The 21,514-nt window shown below is 40.9% G+C and overlaps 1 protein-coding gene across 1 annotated transcript in view; it reads left to right on the top strand.

Moving 5' to 3' along the window:
- The window catches only part of KIF26B (kinesin family member 26B), a gene marked incomplete at its 3' end in the record, with an annotated part of 158,517 nt that overhangs the window by 106,477 nt on the left and 30,526 nt on the right, over window positions 1–21,514 (top strand). Inside the window, exons 4-8 of the mRNA XM_010288200.1 lie at window positions 6,816–7,022; window positions 8,607–8,700; window positions 10,815–11,077; window positions 13,986–14,169; window positions 18,852–19,011. Coding sequence (XP_010286502.1) covers window positions 6,816–7,022; window positions 8,607–8,700; window positions 10,815–11,077; window positions 13,986–14,169; window positions 18,852–19,011 — 908 coding nt within the window. The remainder of the gene's footprint in view (window positions 1–6,815; window positions 7,023–8,606; window positions 8,701–10,814; window positions 11,078–13,985; window positions 14,170–18,851; window positions 19,012–21,514) is intronic.

The raw sequence follows: 21,514 nt of genomic DNA, 5'->3' as shown, positions 1-21,514 counted from the left end.
GGGGATGAGGTGACCTGCCTGCTTCAACTTACCAAGCCACACCCTGTGCTGCTTTTTCACAGCTTCACAAAAAGGGAAACTGGGGATCTTAGAAATAATATAGCAGACGTAATTATCAGTGAGCGTGCTTAAGGTATTGCTACTGTTGATAGTGCTACTGCTTCCCATCAACACCAGTCCTTGTGGCAGCCGAGGCAATACAGTCATGTTTTGCTGGAAAGGCGGGATTCTAAGAGGAAATTTTGAATAAGTAAAGCAAAGTTCTCTTCAGTCTTTCTGCACTGCAGCAAGATATGAGCATGGCCTATGAGAAAGAGCCAAGTGACTTGCCACTGCTGGCTCCCTCACCCCCAGGGGCTGATGGCAACCCTGTGTAGGCAGCAAGAACAGCAACCTTGCCATCAATCACGAGAGCAGAGAAGTTGCTTTAGGGAGGCTTGTCTTGGTGGTGCCACAAATGCGTTTGCTGGGTTTTGTGGATCTGTAGATACCAAACCAGGCTGGAATATGAACAGAGCAACATATGGCACATCACATGCTTGGGAGGCCACTACCGCACCACCTGAGTTTCTTGTATTTAACTTAAAGAATGGAAAACATGGCCAAGTTGCACAATGTTCTGTGGCAGGGACTATGTTGTAGTTTAACCCTGGTAGGCAGCTCAGCCCCTGCTTTAGAAAAGGAAAAAAAAAAAAAAAAAAAAAAAAGAGGAAAGTCTCTACTCTAACCCTGGTAGGCAGCTCAGCCCCTGCTTTACTGTTTAATTTACTAGATAGATACTTTCTATCTAAAGACCCTTTTAAAAAAGTTGTATTAAGTAGAAAAAAAGGAAAGAGGAAAGTCTCTACCTTAAAAAGTCACTGAAGTAAAGCAAAATATCTGATTTTGAAAGGTAAAGAGATCTGACTCTAAAGAAATGCAGAGATCTTGAAATTCATGGCCGCCAGTGGTATTTGCTACTCATCACAGAAAAACAAATTCTTATCAGAGTGAGAGAAACAGAGCAAATTTTTGCAGTGGTGTGTTAGAGGCTTAAGGAAGGCATCTGCTGACTATACCAGTAGGTGCATGCTTACGTATCTGTAGATCCACTGCAGGGAAGGCAAGATCTGCAAAGTGATCCCATGTTGTTCATGCTGGGATTGTTGAAGGCTGTTACGGTTTGTTCAGTTCTCGTGAAAATGCCACTAACTGTGATATTTAAAGATATTTTAAAAAAAGGAAAAAGCTGAAATTTCATCCCCACACATGAGCTGAGGTTGGCCCCATGCAAGTACAGATGCAGATACACTTCTGTGGATGTGTGTGCAGGTAAGGGGAGAGTGTCAGAAGCTGGGAAAAATCCTTCTCCTGCTTGAGGCAACACACAGACTGCTCCAGGTATGCAGGTCTGAAATGCAGAATTGCCTCAAAGAGATCAGAAGGAAGCAAAAGGAAAACCAGGAACACACAGTCTGTTTGTGGCATGTGGGGAAACTTAGGGGAAGATTGTTTCCATGACAGGATGATCCTCATGCATTTTCTATTATTTATTTTTTTGAAGAACAGCAGAAAGTTGCAGGGCTTTATGCTAATCTACTAAATGCTGAAGTAGCAGTGCGACAGCTGAGGGACTGGGCTGACGTACATGCTGGTTTCAGACAGTGTCAGTGCTCAGCACTGTCTTTTGACCATACAAAACTACAGTGACAAAACTCAAAGCCTACTGCTGACACAAACAAGACGAGGTCACTCAGCCATGGCCTGTGACCTAAGCATATTTCACATATTTCACACCTTTACTAATAAAGTTACATCATCCAATTGAAAAATAGTACAATCCTGGTCAGGGCAAGTTCTTTGAAAAATACAATTGGTGTTTGGGTACAGTATACTTGCACTACTTCCCGTTATTGCTAGAAGTGCAAATTAGTTTAACTTCTGTATAGGATGGGGTTGATGAGCTGGTAAAGTTTAGCAATTACACAAGAAAGAAACAGAGGAGACCTGCAAGCTCTAATGGTATTGCTTTTTCAATCGCTTTCACTGCTTTACCAAGGTAGCTAACAGGCATTTCCACAACAAACATGAGCAATCAGGCCTGAGTGTTTTCTAATTTGTGCTAAAGTGAAGCATTGAAGCCTACAAGAGTTTGTGAAAACAGAAAGAGAGGGGAATGAGGCCTGTTTCTACATGTTTCTTGACCAGTTTACACTGCATAATTTAACTTTTTTGATTTCCTCCCCCCCCGCCCCCCCCAATGTGACCAGGAGACTTCCATTAAAACAACGTCCACTCATACAATTCTGTATTTGCCTCGATCTGGCTCAGCCTGTTTATCTTAATCTCCTAGATTTCAGGTTAGCATGATCAGTTAATTGTCTCATGATGTGTAAGAAAGATCCTTTAAAATGCTTAACAGACTATTTCACATTCCCTGGGCACTGTAGAAGGGCTTCTAGCTTTACATCCATCATGAAAAAGCATGTATGTGCTTAAGCATTTGGGATGTCATAGATTTTCTCGTGCTGTAGTATTTTGTGGCTGGCCACAGCAAAAATGCATGCTTGCCACCATTATTTACAACTGTAAGAGTGAGAAATTACAAAACCTACCCTTCATTAACCCCCAGTAAGGCTGTTCCTGCAGCCAGTGACTGCCATTACATTGATGGAGTGCTAATACAGCTCAATACCCCGCTGGCCTGTCTTGCCTGCGACTGCACTGCAGCTCCTGCCTCCCACCACTACCCAGCACATGTCCAGCAGAAGCTGCTCAGATGATTGATGAGAAAAGCAGCTCATAGCGGCAAACACAGTGCCCAAAGCAACAGCTGTCTAGCCCTGTCCCTGCAGTAATTAGATAAATGAACCCCAAATGAAATCTTACAGGAAAGAGTAGAAGGAAGTGATAATATGCCCAGCGCCAATCTCTGCTTGCGTTGCCTCATTCTAGCCTGTTTGTAGTTATTCGTGTTTAATACAGATTTGACACCGCTTACCTCTCCCACCATCCGTGCTTTTTTCCCTGCTGGTCCTCCAGACAGACCCCTGTGGGCATGGGAGACATGGGAGTGTCAGTGGCTGGGGCTGGACTCTTGTTTTCTTTTTTTTTTTTTTCCTCTGGCACCAGTTCTACTTTGCAGAGTGTGCTGAACCTTTGTCCTTCTCCACAGAGTAAAAACATAACAAAAGGCCCATGGTAGGTCACAAATTGAGTTTAGCTGGGGAAAAATCCTGCAATTAGCAAATTCCCTCTTTAAAAGATAGTTGATGTGTATATAGGGATGGACTAGATGAAAAAGGAGAAGACAAAGGAACATGGTTCAGGCAGCTGAAATTATAATAGAGCTGATTAAAAAGTCTGTGCTTATGTTTAAAATACAGAAGCATAGTGATATTACAGCAGTTCCCCTCGATCTTCTTTTGATGCTACTGAAAGGTACCCATGAAGGAAGAACTCGGTGCAAATAATTACAATTTAGAGAGAAATTTATGAAAAATGTATATATATTAAATTTTTATGTATGTTCAGAAAATGTATATGCATTTTTTTAAAAAATAGTGTATATAATTTAAATACACACACACATATATATATAAAATAAACACATATATACAAAAATACAAAGGAACCTTGTTGAGGAAACCTAAACAGTGCAGCTCTGTGCTTTCATTTGTGGCTTTGCATATCAGGAGTAATACTGTGAAATTCAATGACTGTAAAACTCATTCAAGAGCAGGACAAATCTTTGTAGGCAGGAGCTGAAATCCAGAGAAGTAAATGGGGGTCCTGTTTGATTGAATAGTTGTCAAATACAATCCTGTGACCTCACAGGAGACAACACATTTAAAAATGCTTTCAGGATGAGCAGAATTCAGAAGTGAAGTTATATCCTAGAAGAGGCACAGTAATGATGCAGTGCAAGTGACCTTTTATTCTCTCTCTCTCTCTCCACTCTTAAGCTAGGGTAATTCTTTCTGAGTTCAGCCAGATTTGCATGAGTGTAAAATTAGATCAAAATTAGGCCCAGGTTGTTTGTTTTACCAACAGCGCATGTCTCGAGAGACTACTTTCATGTTTCCCTGTAGAAACAGTCAGAGGTGCGTCTAAGGCTGGGCGCTGCCAAGACCTGATCACTGGGATTCAAATAAGAATTTCTGGCAGGCTGAGTGGTCTCATTAATCACAAGTGGTATCTCTTAAACCCTTCAATTACAAGAGATTAGCGGGAAACTGTAGCATTGGACTAAAGGAGTAATGACACATGGGAAGTGAAGCAGAAAACCTGCTTTCTTCTTTTTAAGGAGAAGTTCAATTTACAGTTTATTTAAATATAAATTGCAAGCATAAAGTATTAGAGTTCTTAAACTTCACTGCTCAGTTAGTTTCAAATTAACTGTACTGTATTTCTGCCTTCCCCAGAGCAGCACTGTGATCTTCAGCCTGTCTGTTCCTTAAATTGAACTGAAGTCTTTTAAGTCCATTAAGTTCCTGTGCTATCCCCACAGCTGGCTGAGTTACATTCACCTGTCTTCGCGCTGCCTCCCCCATGGCAAGGACTGCAGGGGCCAGCACGGAGTCTGAGCCTCCCCCTGCCACCCCCAGCCATAAATTGCATGAAGGACTGTGAAACAGCAGGGCAGGAGGCTGTGGTCTCCCATTGTTTCTACTGCTGTAGCTTAGTTGATTTACTCCTGTCATAACCACTACTGGGAAATGCTTTGCACGAATCCTTGGTTTAGGTTACATGCATAATAATGTTTAATAATGGAGTGCCTACCTAATGGCAACTGTCAGTCCTCTGAACCCGGTAGTGACTGAATGTATCCATATGCTTACAGTGAAGTAAGCTGTGACTCAACCCATTTTACAGGTGGGGACCATGAAACAGATTGCATTACTAGTTCACAATTGTACTGCATCTGAGGCACAGCTGTTGGAAGAGGTCCTAGATCCCCAGTCTCAGCCTGATTCCCAGATCACAAACTTGCCTGTCTCCTCAGAAGATATGTCTAGCTCAGATGTTTTAAAATCTCTTTTGGTCTGCCTAGCTTATTGCACCACAGTTATGTATGCAGTTCTGAATCTTGATATGTGTTTCTCAGGACTGAAGTTTGCCTGTATCTTGCCTGCTTGTTGGGTTTTTGCTATAGTTACAGCTCCCATGGCATATAGTGGGCATGTATTTTGCAGACTTTAATTGTCTTCTCAATCAATGTAATGTAAATCAGGAGTAATTTGAACGAGTTACACGGGTGTGAAGCTGGCCTGGGAGAATACTCTAGGGTCTACAAATTACCAAATGAGTTCAAAGAATCTATTGCTGTTACTGGTGTTCAGTGTCCGTCACTCATGCATCCATCTTTATTTTTGTTAGCATGTGATTTTTGCTGAAGACTGTTGCACAGATTTGTGTGTGCTACTGAATTTGGGCCAGGGGCTGTTCTGTCCAGGAACGCATTTGTATTACGCTTACAGCAAAAAGAATAACTTTAGCCAGCCTGCAGTGTAGGTGCGTATATCTCAGGTAATCATTTAAGATGCTTGTGGTGGTATAGAGAAAGCATGAAGAACAATTAATCTCTGGTCTCATTGAATTGTCTTCAAAGGAGTTGTGTCAAAAATTAATTTGCCCAGATTTTACCCCTCAAAACATCTGATTTATTTCCATGTGGAGTGAGCTTAGGCCAGCATGAAATGAGATCTACATACGGAGAACACTAGTCCCACTGAGGCCAACAGGAACTGCAGCCTTGTCTAACTTTTAGTGCTATAACCTCCTCCCAGGGTGCATCTACTATTCCAAAAGCAGATATGCTCCCATCCTGTGCTAAGGTCACCCTTTGTGGTCACTAGCATGCCAACCGTGGGAGGGTGTGATACAAGTGACATAAAGTTAAGGAGCATTAAGATAAAGTTCTGTCTGGCTCATGTGAAAGTCAGTCTGCTCTAGGACAAAGTGTGTGCAGATGCAGCTAGAGGCAAGAGCTGGCGGAGAGGTGGTGTTTGCCCTGCAAAGTTCAGGAACTCGTGTGTCTGCATGTGGTGAATTTATGGGGAGAACCAAAGCTGGATGGATTGTCATCAGTTTCACTTACATCTACATTGCTTACTAGCTGGGCTAAGGATGCAGTGTAACCTCATTAAATCCATGAAGATGTACTTTTGTCTTAGGAATAATATCTTATTATGTAGCCATTTAATGAGTTGTGAGCTAACATGTTTTAACAAATCTTTAATTGCTTATTACATTCCACTCCCTTGATGACAATTTCAAAATCTGACCATTAAAACACGGCTCTTTTCACAAGTCTTTGATGATGACACTTAGAACTGAGCACTTCATCCTTTTGCATTTGGAGTAGAATCAGAAAGGTGTAAATTACAGATCTGGCTTTTATGGGCTTTTATTGATCAGACTGCTTCTTAGAAACCACAGCAGTTCTAATAGCTTAGCAGTCTAGATTACCTTTCAGCTTTCTTAATTGGGCCACTGGGGTACAGTTAATTTTCAATTTATATTGAGAATAAGACAAGGTGATGTAATACCTCATCATTGTACTTGTCTAACATCAGCACTAAAACGCCATGTTGTACCTCGTAATTCTAAATACACAAGTTGCTTGTTGAAGTAGATGGAGGTGAGTTCTGGCTTTATTCACTGTGTATTTTAGGCCAAATTCTGCCTATAATAATTCCTGTGTCTTCACTGACTTCCACTGAGACACTAGCTACAGCAAGCAAGTATGATTTGGAAAGTTCTTTCAGCATACCAGTCTAGAGCATCCAATAGACTAATCAAATGCAGTCATCTTTTTGTGTGTTTGCTGACAGGTCAAAGTCATGGTGCGCATTTCTTCCACGCTTGCCAGAGACACGTCTGAGTCCAGCTCTTTCTTAAAAGTTGACCCTCGTAAGAAGCAAATCACACTGTATGACCCGTTGGCCTGCGGAGGTCAGAGTGCTTTCCAGAAAAGGGGCAACCAGGTTCCACCCAAGATGTTTGCTTTCGATGCAGTTTTCCCCCAAGATGCATCGCAGGTAGGCAACGTATCATCAGAATAGTTCTCGAAACAATAGCATGCACCAGAGCCAAATTTGTTTCTGGTGACAGTAATAGTTTCAGTGGAGTTAGACCAGGGCTCAATTTGGTCCACCAATGTCATCAATAATGAAATCAGTTTATTAAGTTGTATCTTGATAATTGTGTGCTTTCTTTATTCTGTACTGTAAATGATTGCTCCTAAAATTATACATGCAATACATCGCTAAATGGTGCCTAGTAGGCAAATCCTCGATATCCACAAGTTACTGTATATTATAAAATCTTATTATTTGTTGTATGCTGTAGTCTGATCAGAACTGCAGTTCTCTAATGCAATCCTCTATTCATTAAGAAGTCAAGGATTATTTATACAGCTTTCTATTGTACAGTTTACAGTAGGAGGATAGGGATTTTATTCCTCAAATCTTTATTCATATGTCTATATTCAGATTTCCTATTTTTATTAGACTTACTTGGTTTGATGAAATATGTTACCCAAATGTCATGAGGAGGGTAGTAGAAGAGTAAAGTAACATTGCAAAGTATAATTAGAAAACTGTACTGTAAGGCTGTTTTCATACTCATAAATGAAACAGAGCTAGGACACAGGGCCAGCTAAAGCACTGTCATATGATTGTATCATTAGGTGAATCCATGACCTAGTTCTGGTCCAAGCAGCTAGCACCTCCCTGACTGATGCCTGGATGCAGTTCAAGGGCTGGCCTGTGAACAGTCCCTTTCTTGGCCCATTTTATTTCTATTGTAGACACAGTCTAGAAACACCCATGAACTAGGTGAATTTACATGGTTTATTATCAAATGCGAAGTGCTTCACATAAAAGCCTAAACTGCGAGTTCTGATTTAGTTTCACCCACCATTGATAGGCAGTTGCTGCAGAAGCGCTGTAGACCATTCAGCCTGCTTGAACCTTAAATCTAAGAATGCCTGGGGTAAATTTGTGTGCTGTACTTCTTAAAATACTGCTACAGTCTTCAGAATGGGGTCTACTGCTGCTACAAGCTAAGACAACTTATAATAACATAGAAAAAAATTAAGAAATGTCACTTACCTAATACCAAAGAGGCTGTTTGTTCCCCTTATAGTCCTTACCCACCTGCTAATGGACTTGAACTCAGTCCATACTTGGGCAAATAATAAAGCCTGTAAAAATTCCTCAATATTTGATTGTATTTTAATGAAAAATGTATTTTTCAAGTCCCCTAAATAGGCAGTTCTAACAAAACAACCACATCTCCTTACAGTATGTGTATTTTGTTTAACCCCACAAAGGATGTTGATGCTTCAGCAAATGTAACTTACTTGACACAGAGCAAAAGTCCCGCTTCAGATGGTTACGCAAGTAATGTCATTCCCATCAACAGCATAGGTCACATGAATGAGACAAGCAGGATTAGACTTTTTGATACTTCAACATGATATCTGGAGCACTGACAGTGACATGACCATTTTCCAGTGAAAATGCTCTATTGATTTTCCTTATTATTGTTAATGGGTTTTTTTGTCTGTCTTTTTTTTTTCTTCTTTTTTCTCTTTTTTTTTTTTTAAATACCTGTGACAGGCTGAAGTATGTGCTGGAACTGTGGCTGAGGTGATCCAGTCTGTGGTCAATGGGGCAGATGGCTGTGTGTTCTGCTTTGGCCATGCCAAGCTTGGTTGGTATTGTTAAATTTCCCTACTCAAGCAGCAAAGTGAATATTTTTAACCCAAGATTGCTAGTACATTAGATTAGGGAAAAAAACCTTTCATTTGTCTGTGCATAGTAATTGTGCTTGAAAGTGGTACACTGTGCATGACCTTGTACTACACCTTCACCTCTCACACATCTATTCACTTTGCATATTGTCTAAATGTTGGACAGCATGCTCATTGAAACAGAAGTTGTCTTTGAGTTGTTGCTTCATCCCGCCCCCTGACTACTATAGCAATTTTTAGCACTGTCTTGTTAATTGTTAATGAATGATCCAACAGTGAATTGTTAATAATTGAACCAACACTGATCTACAGTTTTGCAAACGTGCTTGGTATTGGAGACTGTTTGCCAAAATACCGCTTTTATCATGCTGTGTAAAGGCTGTGAGTATTCACTCAAGTACTTGATGTTTGGGATGGCACTATTCAAGTGCTGTGACTGGGCACTCAAATAGTTTGATTTATATTCTATTCCCTGATTAGACAATTCACTCATTACTAACCTCTTCCTATTCTGTTTCCAACAAATCCTGTTCTAATGGTTAACTGAATGCTACGAATGGATCGAAACTCCATCTTTGCAAATGCATCAACAGCATTTCAGGTATTCATGGAAAGACAGTAAAAAAGAGAATCATCATTAACACACTATTCTTTTGAAATAACTGGATTTCAAGACTAATCATATATTTTATTCATGCTTATCTAATAGTATTTTGAAAATACTGTCTCTTTACTGGAGGGTTGTATTGTATGTGTGTAATGATCTCCATTCTTTACTGTCTCAAAGAAGCTCAGACGTACACACACAACTTAAAAGGATAATTCAGTTTTTCAAGTGATAAAGAAGATGAAGCTGTATCAGGCCATGATTATCCCAAATTATAGGTGACAAAAACTGGAGAGTACCGAATACTGCAATGCCACCAGATTCGGTACAATGAATAGAGCAGGGCCACTGGTCCAACTAACCACAAGGACCCTCTGGGCCAGGCAGGAGTAACACTAGGATGAGCACCTGGATATTTAACCCCCTGTGACCTGCCAAAAACGAGATGGCAAATGAGATGGAAAAGAAAGCCATCAGATAATGGTGTCTCACAAGTGCTACATGTTCGTTAGAGAGGTGGCCTAGCCACAAGTCTCTGCAGTTGCTCTGTTAACTGCCAACTATGGGCACTCCACCAACTATGGGCAGACCCAGACTTTGCCACAGACCCATGCATAGAAGTGTTTTCTTCGCTGACCTTTTTCCATATAGATTCAACATAAGATATGAAACTAGGTAAAGGAGCCACAAGTGCTTGCCTGAAAGGATGTATACCTTTGTCATTTGGCTTATAAATATAGGAGCTTTAGGAAACTTGTTTAAGAGCATTATATGCAGTGACACCTAAAGCAGTATAAGATAGTACTATGTGTCTGTTCTTAATCAGCAAACTTTTATAGCAGAGACAAGCCAGAGCTATAATTGCAGAGTCAAATAAAAGCAAACCAGGGGAAGGTTTTGACCCAGATAAAGTACTTCTTGTTGTGGATCCACTTATGCATCAAATGACCACATGTACATGGGGTTTTTTTTCTGTATGAAGTTACATCTTTATGATCCTGGGCCCAGGTTTATGTCAATCCAAACCCCAGCGTATGAAGCCTAATATAGTGCTTTGAAGTAAAATGGTATTCAAAGAATACCGCACTCACAGTATCAAAAGCAGGGATTTTTAGAGACTACAGCACTCCTGTTCTGCTCAGTTTCCCCCACTATTTACCCACATCAGAGCCTGCAGAGTTGTATGGTAGGGACCTGCAGTGCCCTGTCTAGGGAATGGGGGATGTCAGGGAAATGCATGAGGTAACGATTTTTGAAAGCAGCTCAAAATTTCATCTGTTGGTTTTAAATGCCCTCCATTTTCCATGTACTATTTGTCTGCCTGCCTATCTTTCCCCCTTGCTGACTGCCCTTTTTGTAGCAAAGAAGGTGTTTTCATGAGGCTGTGCAGGATAATCTCTCCTGGCAGAAGGCTGTGAAGGTCCTGGGAGTGATGTTATCTTTTCTCCATCGCCCTGTTCCTGACAGGGAAGTCATACACCATGATCGGGAAGGATGATTCCATGCAAAACCTTGGCATAATCCCTTGTGCCATCTCCTGGCTCTTCAAGTTGATTAATGAACGCAAAGAGAAGACAGGAGCCCGCTTCTCGGTCCGAATTTCTGCAGTGGAAGTGTGGGGGAAAGAAGAAAATCTGAGAGATCTGTTGTCAGAAGTGGCTACTGGCAGCCTGCAAGATGGCCAGTCCCCAGGTGTCTACCTTTGTGAAGACCCCATTTGTGGCATGCAGGTGAATCCAAGGTTCATTTTATACTGAAACAAGCAATGTGACTTTTTTTTTTTTTTAGCTATTGAGATGGTTCAAATTCAAGAACTACCCAGAGCATAAAGTTTATAGACTTGAAAGTGTTTACTTTAAAACATGCAAGAACTTTATGACCTGCAGCTGCAGGGTCATCTGCTCTCCTGGCCTAAATATTTGTACCTCTGGTGTAACTGATGTTGAGTAGGGGCTTGTGTTTGCAATAAAATGTGAAAACACTCAGTGCAAACAAAAATTCACCTCATTCTTAAAAAAAAAAAAAAAGAAAAAAGTGTGATCTCTCATCTGTAAAACAACAAGCTAAAATATTTACACTACTGCACAAATAGCTGGAGGCCATTAATATGGCTGTTTATCTCTTTATAAACTACATTATTTATAGCACTTGCATTAGCGATGTTGTAGGAAGCATTAATCGCTACTTATTAATTGCTGCCAAGAAGTAAATTCCTGAGCTGGGGAAGCCAAGAATAACTCAAACTCTTCTCAGGTTTGGAGGTTTAGCAGGGGTGAGTAACTGGCTCATGTATTTCCTGGGTAACCACTAGAAAGTCTCAGCAGCCCTATTGCCCCCCCACCCCACCCCCCCCAGCCTTGGTTTGAGGAGAAAAAAGGCCAATACTTTCATTTTGCTGTCTGGGAGGGAGCTAATCTGATTTTTTTATGAGTAGATGAAGAGGGAGCAAACCAGTAAGATGGAGCTTGATTACATTCTTTCAACCTTAAAGGCAAAGGCTGCTTCCATCCAGAACCTGCAGAGCACTGCCTATCTAAGGATGGGGAATGGAGGGAGGAGGGAACAGACCTACAGGGTCATGTACCCTATTTCCAGCTCCAAGCATCTAGAAATCATGATTCACATCCACAAAAGACATGAATTGTGACATTTTAAATAGCAGGTAATAAATTTTGTGGTTTATCTCTTTGTGGTTTAAGCCTTTTGGACATACTTAGATCATATTTTCCATTCTTTTCCATTCTACCCGAGGACTAAGAAGTTGTGTCTTGATTTTAAATAACAAATAGGGTTCTCATTCTCACTTGACTCCTGGCTTTGGTGCTTTATGAAATACTTACAGTATCACAAGAGATCTGTCTCATCTGCTGGTATCCAGTAATGGGTGCAGTCTAGTGAATATAAGATGGGAGACTTGAGTATTCACAGTTCCCGTTGGGGTGATAGATGGGCCAGTTGGGATCTGACTTAGCAGACGTATGTTACATAACCGTGTAACGGCTAACCTCTCCTTAGAGCTTAATTCTGTGCTGAAGTATTTAAGCACAATAGCAATAATAATACATATCCCATTATTGTTGCTTATTTTCATATAGATACAGACAGAGCAGCCATATACAAAATGAATTCTTTTAGATCAGTGAAGAAAAGGTAGCTCCGTGAGGCATCTGTGTATCTCTGCAGTATAAAACACTGAATTAAACTGCAAGAAAAAATGCCTTTTTGTGTGTTTACAAGACAACAGTGTCATTCTGGAGTCATGTGTCCTACACCTGAATTCTCAAAATCCGCAGATGATGGGAGGATATTATATTATAGCCATACAGATGTACAAAATCAGCAGTGTGTATAGCAAATGAGTAATCACCATATGTCATACTGTCTGTGATTGGGCCTTTCCAAGTATGCACATTTTCCTTTTGCTTACATTAGTGAGATCAGCCCACAGACTGGCCTGTCTGCTTGCCTTCTTAACTCCTTCCTGCCCGCCTCCCTCTTTCCAGAGAGAGCTTAGCCTTCAGCTGCGACACCCCATCCCACGCACAGCCTCAGCTTTATCCCTCCTCGGGCTGATTAATGGTCACAAAGAGAAGACAGGAGCACTGTCGTCTTTAGGAAAACTTAACTTTTAGCTGTGTTACATGGCAGGGGGACAAACCCTGAGAATGGGACTTCCTCGCTGCTTTTACCCCAGAGAAAACAAGACTGTCCTAGGGGCTGTGGGCAAGCTCTGCATACTGCCTAAACTAATGCCATCGGATTGCGCTGTCACATGTCCCTTCCACACACTAATCTTAGATGACATGAAACGTGTGCATTCTTAACGCTATGGGGGGTTAATAATATCGGCTCTCCTAGGCTGTCTATCACTTTGGAGAGATAAGAGCAGGCTGGTGTCTGGGATTGAGGTCCAGCAAATGTGGACGTATGTACATTACCTGCCTTGTTCTATTTAATGGATTGCCCTGGCTCGTGAGCAGGTGCATAAGCTTGTGGTATGAAAGGGCAAGAAAATGGCTTCTCTTCTGTGCTGCTCCCCACATGCTATGGGGCTGAGCACAAGCTTCAGTCCTGTTATTTCCCACATTTATCAGTGGACTGCTTCCTTCTAGCACTTTCTGAAGGGTAAAATATATTCCTGCCCCTGCCAGTCTCCACCAGTTGTTGAGTTTAGGATTGACGTGTCTTCCACAATTTTTTTTCTTTTACTTCTAACCATCGGAAGGACACAGTGATTGCCAGAGCCAGCAATGCAGGGGGAAAAAAACCGCAAGTAATGAAAATAATGAATATTTAATAAGCATAAATAGCTTAAAATTCTGGGAAAATGAAGGAACAAATATTTGCATCTGTCCAGCCCATAGGGCAATTTCCAGTTTCTGGCATTTATGTGTAACAACTGCCATCAGAGGTACCCCAAGTGAGAACCCCCAAAAGCCTGGATTCAACTGTGGGGCTCCTGCAGGGCATGGTATTGTCACTGCCAGTATGAGGAGGGTCTCATTCCGTCGGCGCCTCCTTCTTTTCGGTCCCTTCAGAAGCCAGCACGTTCAGTGTGTGTTGGCTGCGGGAAGTTGCCTGGTAGTGTTGACTTGTGTGGGAGTTTCTAGGTCATTTCTCCCTTGTGTTAACCTGCAGCTTCAGAATCAGAGCGAGCTCCGCGCCCCTACGGCAGAGAAGGCCGCCTTCTTCCTCGACGCCGCCATTGCCTCACGTCGCAGCAGCCAACGGGACTGCGACGAGGAGGATCACCGCAATTCCCACATGCTCTTCACTCTGCACATCTACCAGTACCGCATGGAGAAGAGCGGCAAAGGCGGAAGTAAGCTATCCTGTTGCTCCCTTCTGTCTCCTCTAAGCCTGCCTGGAAACTGGCTTTAAACAATATTCTTTAGTGGTGAAAATTAGCAGAATTCTCCATTCAGCATGGGGTGGGGCCATTCGTACCAGCAGACTGTCCCCCTGCCTGGTAAAGACTCACCAAAGCCTGTTAAAGGCCACTGGGGATTGTTACCATCACTTGCCAATTTAGTTGCCGTTGTGCAGATGCTAACGGTTAGTCCTCAGCACTGTGTCAGCCTCTGTATTTAAAAAAAAAGTGCTTTTCAAATTGGCTTTTAGTATTATCTTTACCGATAATGTTGAGGTCATGGATTAAAATATTGTGGCGATGGGAATTCCTTGCCACTCTTACATTAGCTGTTCCTCTTTGGCACCTAAATAGCTGATGCCGACAATGCATGAACTATACCTTTTCTTGAAGATACATGGTATTTTAGTTGCTGGCCCAACTGCACGTGCACAAAGGACTCTCATGGTTCTTTGTAAAGGCTCTGGGCTTTTCAGATTGCCTTGCTCCCTCTGTTTGCCATGGATACTTTCACTGGCTTGTGTCCTTACTTCCATCTCCCACTTGTAAATGAGGAAAAGATGCTTCCATGTCTACTTATACATTTCTATAATTTTAAAAGGTTTAACTTGACTTGCACCATTTATATTTTTTATTGTATTTATCGTCTTTTTCAAATCTCCCAAATTGTCTATAGCTGGAGATATACAGAGTGTTTTTAGTAAGTTCCAGTGACAAAAGATTTGTATAATATAAGAAGCACACCTACCAAAAAAGAAAAATTTCACATTAAAATTCTTTTTTTAAATACTAATTTTTTACTGGAAAAAATGTTTGTTTGAAAGATACCGGAGACCTCTGCTTCTTTAAATTTGTGGGCTTAAGCAATTCTGCAGAAATGGCATATGTTTCATCTCCTGGCTCTACATAGGTTATTTGTAATAAAGAATAGATTACAAGTTATGATGTGTAGTGGGTGAACACCACTGCACTATTAATGTCTAATGTTTGAATGCAGAAAATTTACATTGACTGTACTTACAAGAGAGAAAACCAGAAAGTTGCTCTAAATGGAAATACAGTTTGCATGTGTTTAAGTAATAACCCCTGTGGAATTGGCAGGCAGAAATCTCAATTAACTAAAGGTTTATTAATTAGCCACCCTGCGGTGGAAAGGAAGACTGTGAATGCTCAGTCTGGTTCATAGGAATAAAGATGGCTGATTTTGAGGGAATTATTATTACAATAGTTTAATGCTCCATGCTCTTTACTGCATGCAAGTACATGTACACACAGTCATTTTCTACTATTTTCAAATGCAATTAATAAAAGGGAAAAAAATATTTTCCAGTGGCTATAATGACTCATTTCAAAAAAGAAGGCATGATCCTGTTGGATTATAATATGGCATGCTTTGCCCACTGCCCTTAGTTATACCTTTGCCTTGTGGCCAAACCACCTCCTGTCTTCAAGTTCTCATATCTGAGTGGCCTCACGAGACAGGCAGGGTCAGATCTTGCTGATAATTGAATGAGGGGGGAATTCCAGCTGCTCAGAAAGGGCGCCTAGTGATTATCACTGTCTCCTGCTGTAATGAAGGACTTTTCAGAAAAAAAAAGTGAAGATAGTAGAGATACATAGATTCCAGAAGCAGGATTAAAAAAGGATAGGGGAAAAAAAAAAAAAAGAAACGCAGCTTCTGAAGGGTAAGAGATTAAAGGGCTGGCTAACATATGATTTTGGTAAAAAATGATTGCTAGAGTAACGCATTGGTACTGTACTTACCTCCTTGTTAGATTCATTACCAGGAATGTCATGAAGCAGGCTTAGCACCTTTGAAATAAATGGCATTGTGGCAGAACTGGCACAGTCATTTTTCAGCTGTCAGCTCTGCAAATTCTCTGTGGCCATAGACAAAAACAAGTGTTAGGATGTTTCTCTATAGTTGTCAGGCACAATATGGAGAACTTGCCTAACAAATAACTTAATTTTCAGATCAAGCAAGTGGATCTGCCATCCTAAAAATGTCTTACTTTGACCTATAAATTAAATAAGAAGGAAAGATACGGTAATTTCTCTTATTCTGGATTTCCTCAGACTGTGTACTAGAAATATGTGTGGAAAAAATATGACTGAGATTTTGAAGGGTAGTGATTTCTTTCCTTTTCGTTTCCCCAATGTCCAGTAATCTTAGCAACAGAAATGTTTATTATATATAATTCATTAAAGTCACCTGCAGTCATTTTCAGTAGGAACTAAACACATTTCTTTGTTTTTCTAAGGAAATCACTGGAGGATACTCAGAAAAGGTGATTTTAGCCTTCTGAGGGTAGCAGTTTTAGAGGACTCCAGGACTCTTAAAGTCTAAGAGTTTTAGGGACTCTTAGAGGGGAGGCAAAAGTCCTCCATGAGCAGTTCAGAGGAGGTGAAAGTGCACCTGCCTGGACCATTCCCCGGGGAAGCCTGACTCTCTCCAGCGAGTGCCGGAGCCTATGGTGCATGGGGGTACTTCCCCGTGAGAAATACCCCACCACTCCCCACCACTGAGAGCACAGTGGTGAAAATTCCATGGACATGTTTAATGGGTTGTCATAAAATCTGCGGACTGTTACAGCGTTTTGGATGTCTAGCCACCATCATTAGTTTTAATCGGACATTTGTTCTTCACTTCTGTTTTGTGATACTCAGTATAACTTAACCAATATCGCAGTATAATTTAAGACATGGAAGTCCTATGTTGCTTAATACCTGATATAGCTGAAGAACTAACAGGGCTTATAAGAAGCAGAAGTTACTGCATTTTAAGAACTCTTGACAGAGATACTGGCTATATTTTTGGAATATTATTCTCAAATCCCATAGCATAAACCACTCTAACAGAAGAAGTTTGTTCCCTCCCTCCCTCCCTCCCTCCCTCCCTCCCATTTTCTTACCTTCTCTTCTTCTTTCTCTTTATTCATGTTTCTTTTTGTCTTTTATCATAAAAATTTACTCGTAGTTTTGTTGCTCTTCATTTTAATTAGCTGTCACATACAACTGAAACAGAATTATAGAATTATATATAATACATTCTACAGAAAGGCTTTATATTTTTACAGAAAGTTTTGTGTCATGCAAGACACCAGGTAGTAGCAATAAGCAATGAACTCTGTGTTTTGCAGTGTTTGCAAAATTAAATATTTCTCTCCTTATTTTTTCAGTTTAGGTTAAGATGTTTTAGGTTACAGCTAATAGTTATATATGTCTTTAGTAGCTGTATGTTTTCCATATTTATATACATTTTCATAGTAGACTTTCTATGAGCCAATCTGCAAAATTATATGATCGCATATCACCTTTTTGCCAATATGTAGAAGTTTTAACAGTGATGTCTTCATATATCTATGTGAACCTATTTCCTTCTGTCTCCTATGGCAGCTACATGCCTGCATACCATGGCATGGCACCACAGCTACTGAATGCAGGGTCATTGAAAAAACATCCTTGTGGTTGATAAGACATTTCCAAAGCAATTAAAGTATCTGAAAAAGTTATTTTCTAAGGTTTCCATCATGTAGTTGCTCCCATCATCATCTTTGCTTGTGAACTGGTCTCCCCCACCACTAATACTTTTTTTACCAGATGCTTAAGTTGAGGTGCTGTGTCAAAATGGCTGTGAATTTATTTGCACAGAGGTAAACTCAGATGTGAAAGTATTTCCACTCCTGTTTATGTTCAAGTCCTCAAACAGTGCTCCTAATATTTGAGTTATGATCCTAGTAATAAAACTCTGTTTTCCTACAGATTGCTTCTAAACTATTGAGAATAGGGAGAAGCTGTCAAAGATCAGATGCAAAAAAAACCCACAACCAAACAACCCTGGGAAACTGAGAAAATAGAGAATTAGAAACACTTCTGTAAAGTGTACACAGTCCCCATGCCTGGGCTCATAAGGAACCATAGGTTTTTAATGAGAGCAAGTATCCATTAATCTTGGTGTTTGAAAGGTAGCACCCTTTCACTTTAAATGTAGTTGTGAAGATACTGAGTAAACAAGAAAAAAACATAGGGATCCACTGCCAGTTTTACAGAAAGTATTTTCAGAACAGAGCAGCTTTTCAACAATCCATTACCCATGGCATGGTGAACCTTTTCTTAACCCAAATGTTAACGTAAAAGTATATAGACTTAAAGCAAAGTTGAATGCCCCACAAATGCCACAGGTTCTTCTGAAGATCCAGTATTCGAGATGGGAAAGATAAAGAGGACAGGACCACTGCTCACCAAGCAGCAATTCCTAGCCTGTGACTTTCCAGACAGAGGAAGAGTAATCACAGAGACAAAACCAGGGCTGATTCAGGTACAAGCTAATAGAGCTACCTTTAAGAAAACCAACCCAACCCCACCGTAGTGACTCCCACAGAGTTAAACCTGCAGGAGCAGATGAGTACTGAAAACCTTGACAATTTTTAAGCAAGTCTGGAGCGGACAGCCATGTACGGAGATAAAGGCTGACAGTCAGTTAACAGGACCCTTAGAGTCTGCTGCTGCTAACATGAATTAGGAAAGGTCTCTAGGATTGTTTCCTCTTTGCAAGTCGTGGGGACTCTTTTGCTTTCCTGGGAAGCTGCTTTTGGAGGCACGTGCTAACTCTTTGCTTGCTTTGTTTATGGCAGTGTCTGGAGGTCGCAGCCGCTTGCACCTTATTGACCTGGGTAGCTGCGTGAAAGTGCTCAGCAAAAACCGGGAGGGAAGCTCTGGCCTTTGTCTCTCGTTGTCAGCGCTGGGCAATGTCATCCTTGCCCTCGTCAATGGAAGCAAACACATCCCATACAAGTAAGTGGTATTCTGTGTTGTACCTAATGATGCTTGCAAGCAGTTTGCTTGTCTGGGCCTGAGGCAGACCTGGGGTAAGCAGGGAGACAGTCTGCTGGCGTCAGTGCAGCCCTCTTGAGTTACGTCAAAACCTGCCTAGGGTCCAGTGACACCTGATGTAACCTTACATCTGGTAGCTACACTGTATTTGACATTCAGCTTTCAAAGGAAGCAGCGTACTGAAATAGGACCCAGGTGCCTCAAAGTTCTTAAGGCTTGAAGTTCAGCACATTAGGGTTTTGTTTTCTAGGACTGTTCAAAGACTTTTTTTTAATGTTTCAAAGCATCTGAGAGCCAGTTTTGTATTTGCTCCACAAAGACAAACGCTGCCATAATGCAGCACTACAGAGAAAATTATTTTGCTGTCTATTGTGTGCAATTTAGTTTCTTGAAAATATATGTCACAATGAGCATGCATGTTTGTCATGAGATTCTTTCTGTGATTCAAGGTTACTTTGCATTTTATTTCTGTATGGTTTAAATCTCAGTGTCAGCCTTTCACTTGCAAAAATAGAAGTAGGTCCCATTTGTCACACTAGACAAGCGGCCTTTGCTACTGCAGGGAGCTTCTGGGAAATTAGAGGAATTGCTCACCTAGTGGGTATGTTATGTACTCAGTTCTCTTCATCGTTTTCTCATCCCATTTGTCATGTGCACAGGTCTGAAAGCAAGTTTGGATTCATTTTCCAACCCAGACAGTCATACAGCCTTCCTATTGAGAAGTTTCTGCTTTTGTGGACTGTATTGCTTTTCTCTAGCCTAAAGCCTAGGAAGTAACAACTAGCATCACAGGAATGGCTTACTGTAACATCTTGTAATCGAACTGCTAATGAATGTCACCATTCATGAAGGACATGTATATGAGATCTGGAGTTAGGAACAACAGGATGACATGAAAAACAAACCAAGTCATTCACAGAGCAGATTTCAGTCCGTGCTTTTTACCCTTTTAATCATGTTAAAGTCTGCAAACATGATTATTTTCTCATGTTCATTCAAGTCTCTGTGGTATTGACAAGTTTTACTTATTTGGTTTTGTCTTCATTTTGCAAAATAAAGATTAATTGAATTTGGTTATAATTTTATTTTCCTTCTAACATTTATTGTCTAAAATTATTTATCAGTCTGGACTTAAAACATGCTCTCTGGAAATATTCCTGTTCCTGGAATTCAATCAGACTGGAATTCAGTTAAGGGCCAACCAAATTTGTTCATATAAACGTTCATGAAATGTTTTGTGGACCATGCACCTAGTCATACTGTGAAAATAGCTTGAACTGTGCGCTTCAAAAAGTGTAGCTCAAACTATGATTATCAAAACCCTGTCTTCCTTCCTGTTGGTTTTTATGGACTGAAGGGAAGGCAAGCTGTAGGAATAGAAGAGTTGTTAATGATGCTCCCTAGGCTAGAACTAAACATACAAGGAATAGTTACCAAATACAACAGCTGCCTTTCCTGGCAATGCCTGGATGGGAGAAAAGCATTACCAACCATGTCTTCTACTTGCTGCACTACCAATCTCTTCTGCCGTTCCCAGCTGTTGCGCTTCTGAGCTCACATAGCGGAGGTGCCAGCACGCTTGCTCATCAGTGTTTCTGTACCGCTGAAAGAAGATAAAAGCTCTCTTCAGGCTAGAATCTCCTCTTGAATTCACCCCTGTAAGAGTGGATAGTATAGAGTGTAAGTATAGAGAAGTGTTTTATCATCTGTAAATGAGGCAATGTCTCTGTTTCTAAGGAGGACTTTTAAAATGTAATTTGAAAAACCTATTGGCTTATTTTGGAGCATACTTTGTCCACTTCTTGCTGAGAAGAGTGCAGAAAGCACTTTTTCCTGAATGTGATCTATTCACGAGCAATGGAACTAAGAATCTTGGTGGCTGAGTGAGTGCAAACACTATTTTCTCAGTGATCTGGCAGTACAGGTGTGTGCTGCTCCTCGGTGGAGAAAAGAGGAAGGAGGCATGTGTGTGTGTGCTGCATTGTAGAAGGGGCTGAGCATCCCATAGACTAATGTGATATGTATTCGGTAGCACCTCTTGTTTAGAGCAGTGGCTAGCCTATCTAGCTGTGGTCATCTCCCTTTCTTTAGGAGTGTTCTTTTTCATTGTTAAGGATGAAATTAAAATTTTATTAACTGCCATGTTTTGAGTAGGAGCAAAGAATGGAAGTGTTTTCTTATGTGACAGCACTGCACATTATGTGTGTGGTCTCAGTAAATTTCCATAGAGCAGCAGACAAAATGGAGCATCTTTTCTTTATCTGAGCTATTAAACAGCTATTAAGTATTTTATGTCAGACTGTCATTTTATGGTAGGCACTGCATGGCTTCCTGGGAGCCCGGAAACTCACAATTTCATAGACATCAGGTTTTCTTCAACTGCAGAAATTTAGTTCTCTAAACTATGAGAGGCTGCAAGCTTTTAAACTCCCTTCAGTGCTGTATCCAGCTTTATCTCCACAGG

Source organism: Phaethon lepturus, unplaced genomic scaffold, assembly GCF_000687285.1.
Source record: "Phaethon lepturus isolate BGI_N335 unplaced genomic scaffold, ASM68728v1 scaffold15445, whole genome shotgun sequence".
NCBI classification, from domain to species: Eukaryota; Metazoa; Chordata; class Aves; order Phaethontiformes; family Phaethontidae; genus Phaethon; species Phaethon lepturus.
This window is presented reverse-complemented; position numbering and strand designations above follow the sequence as displayed.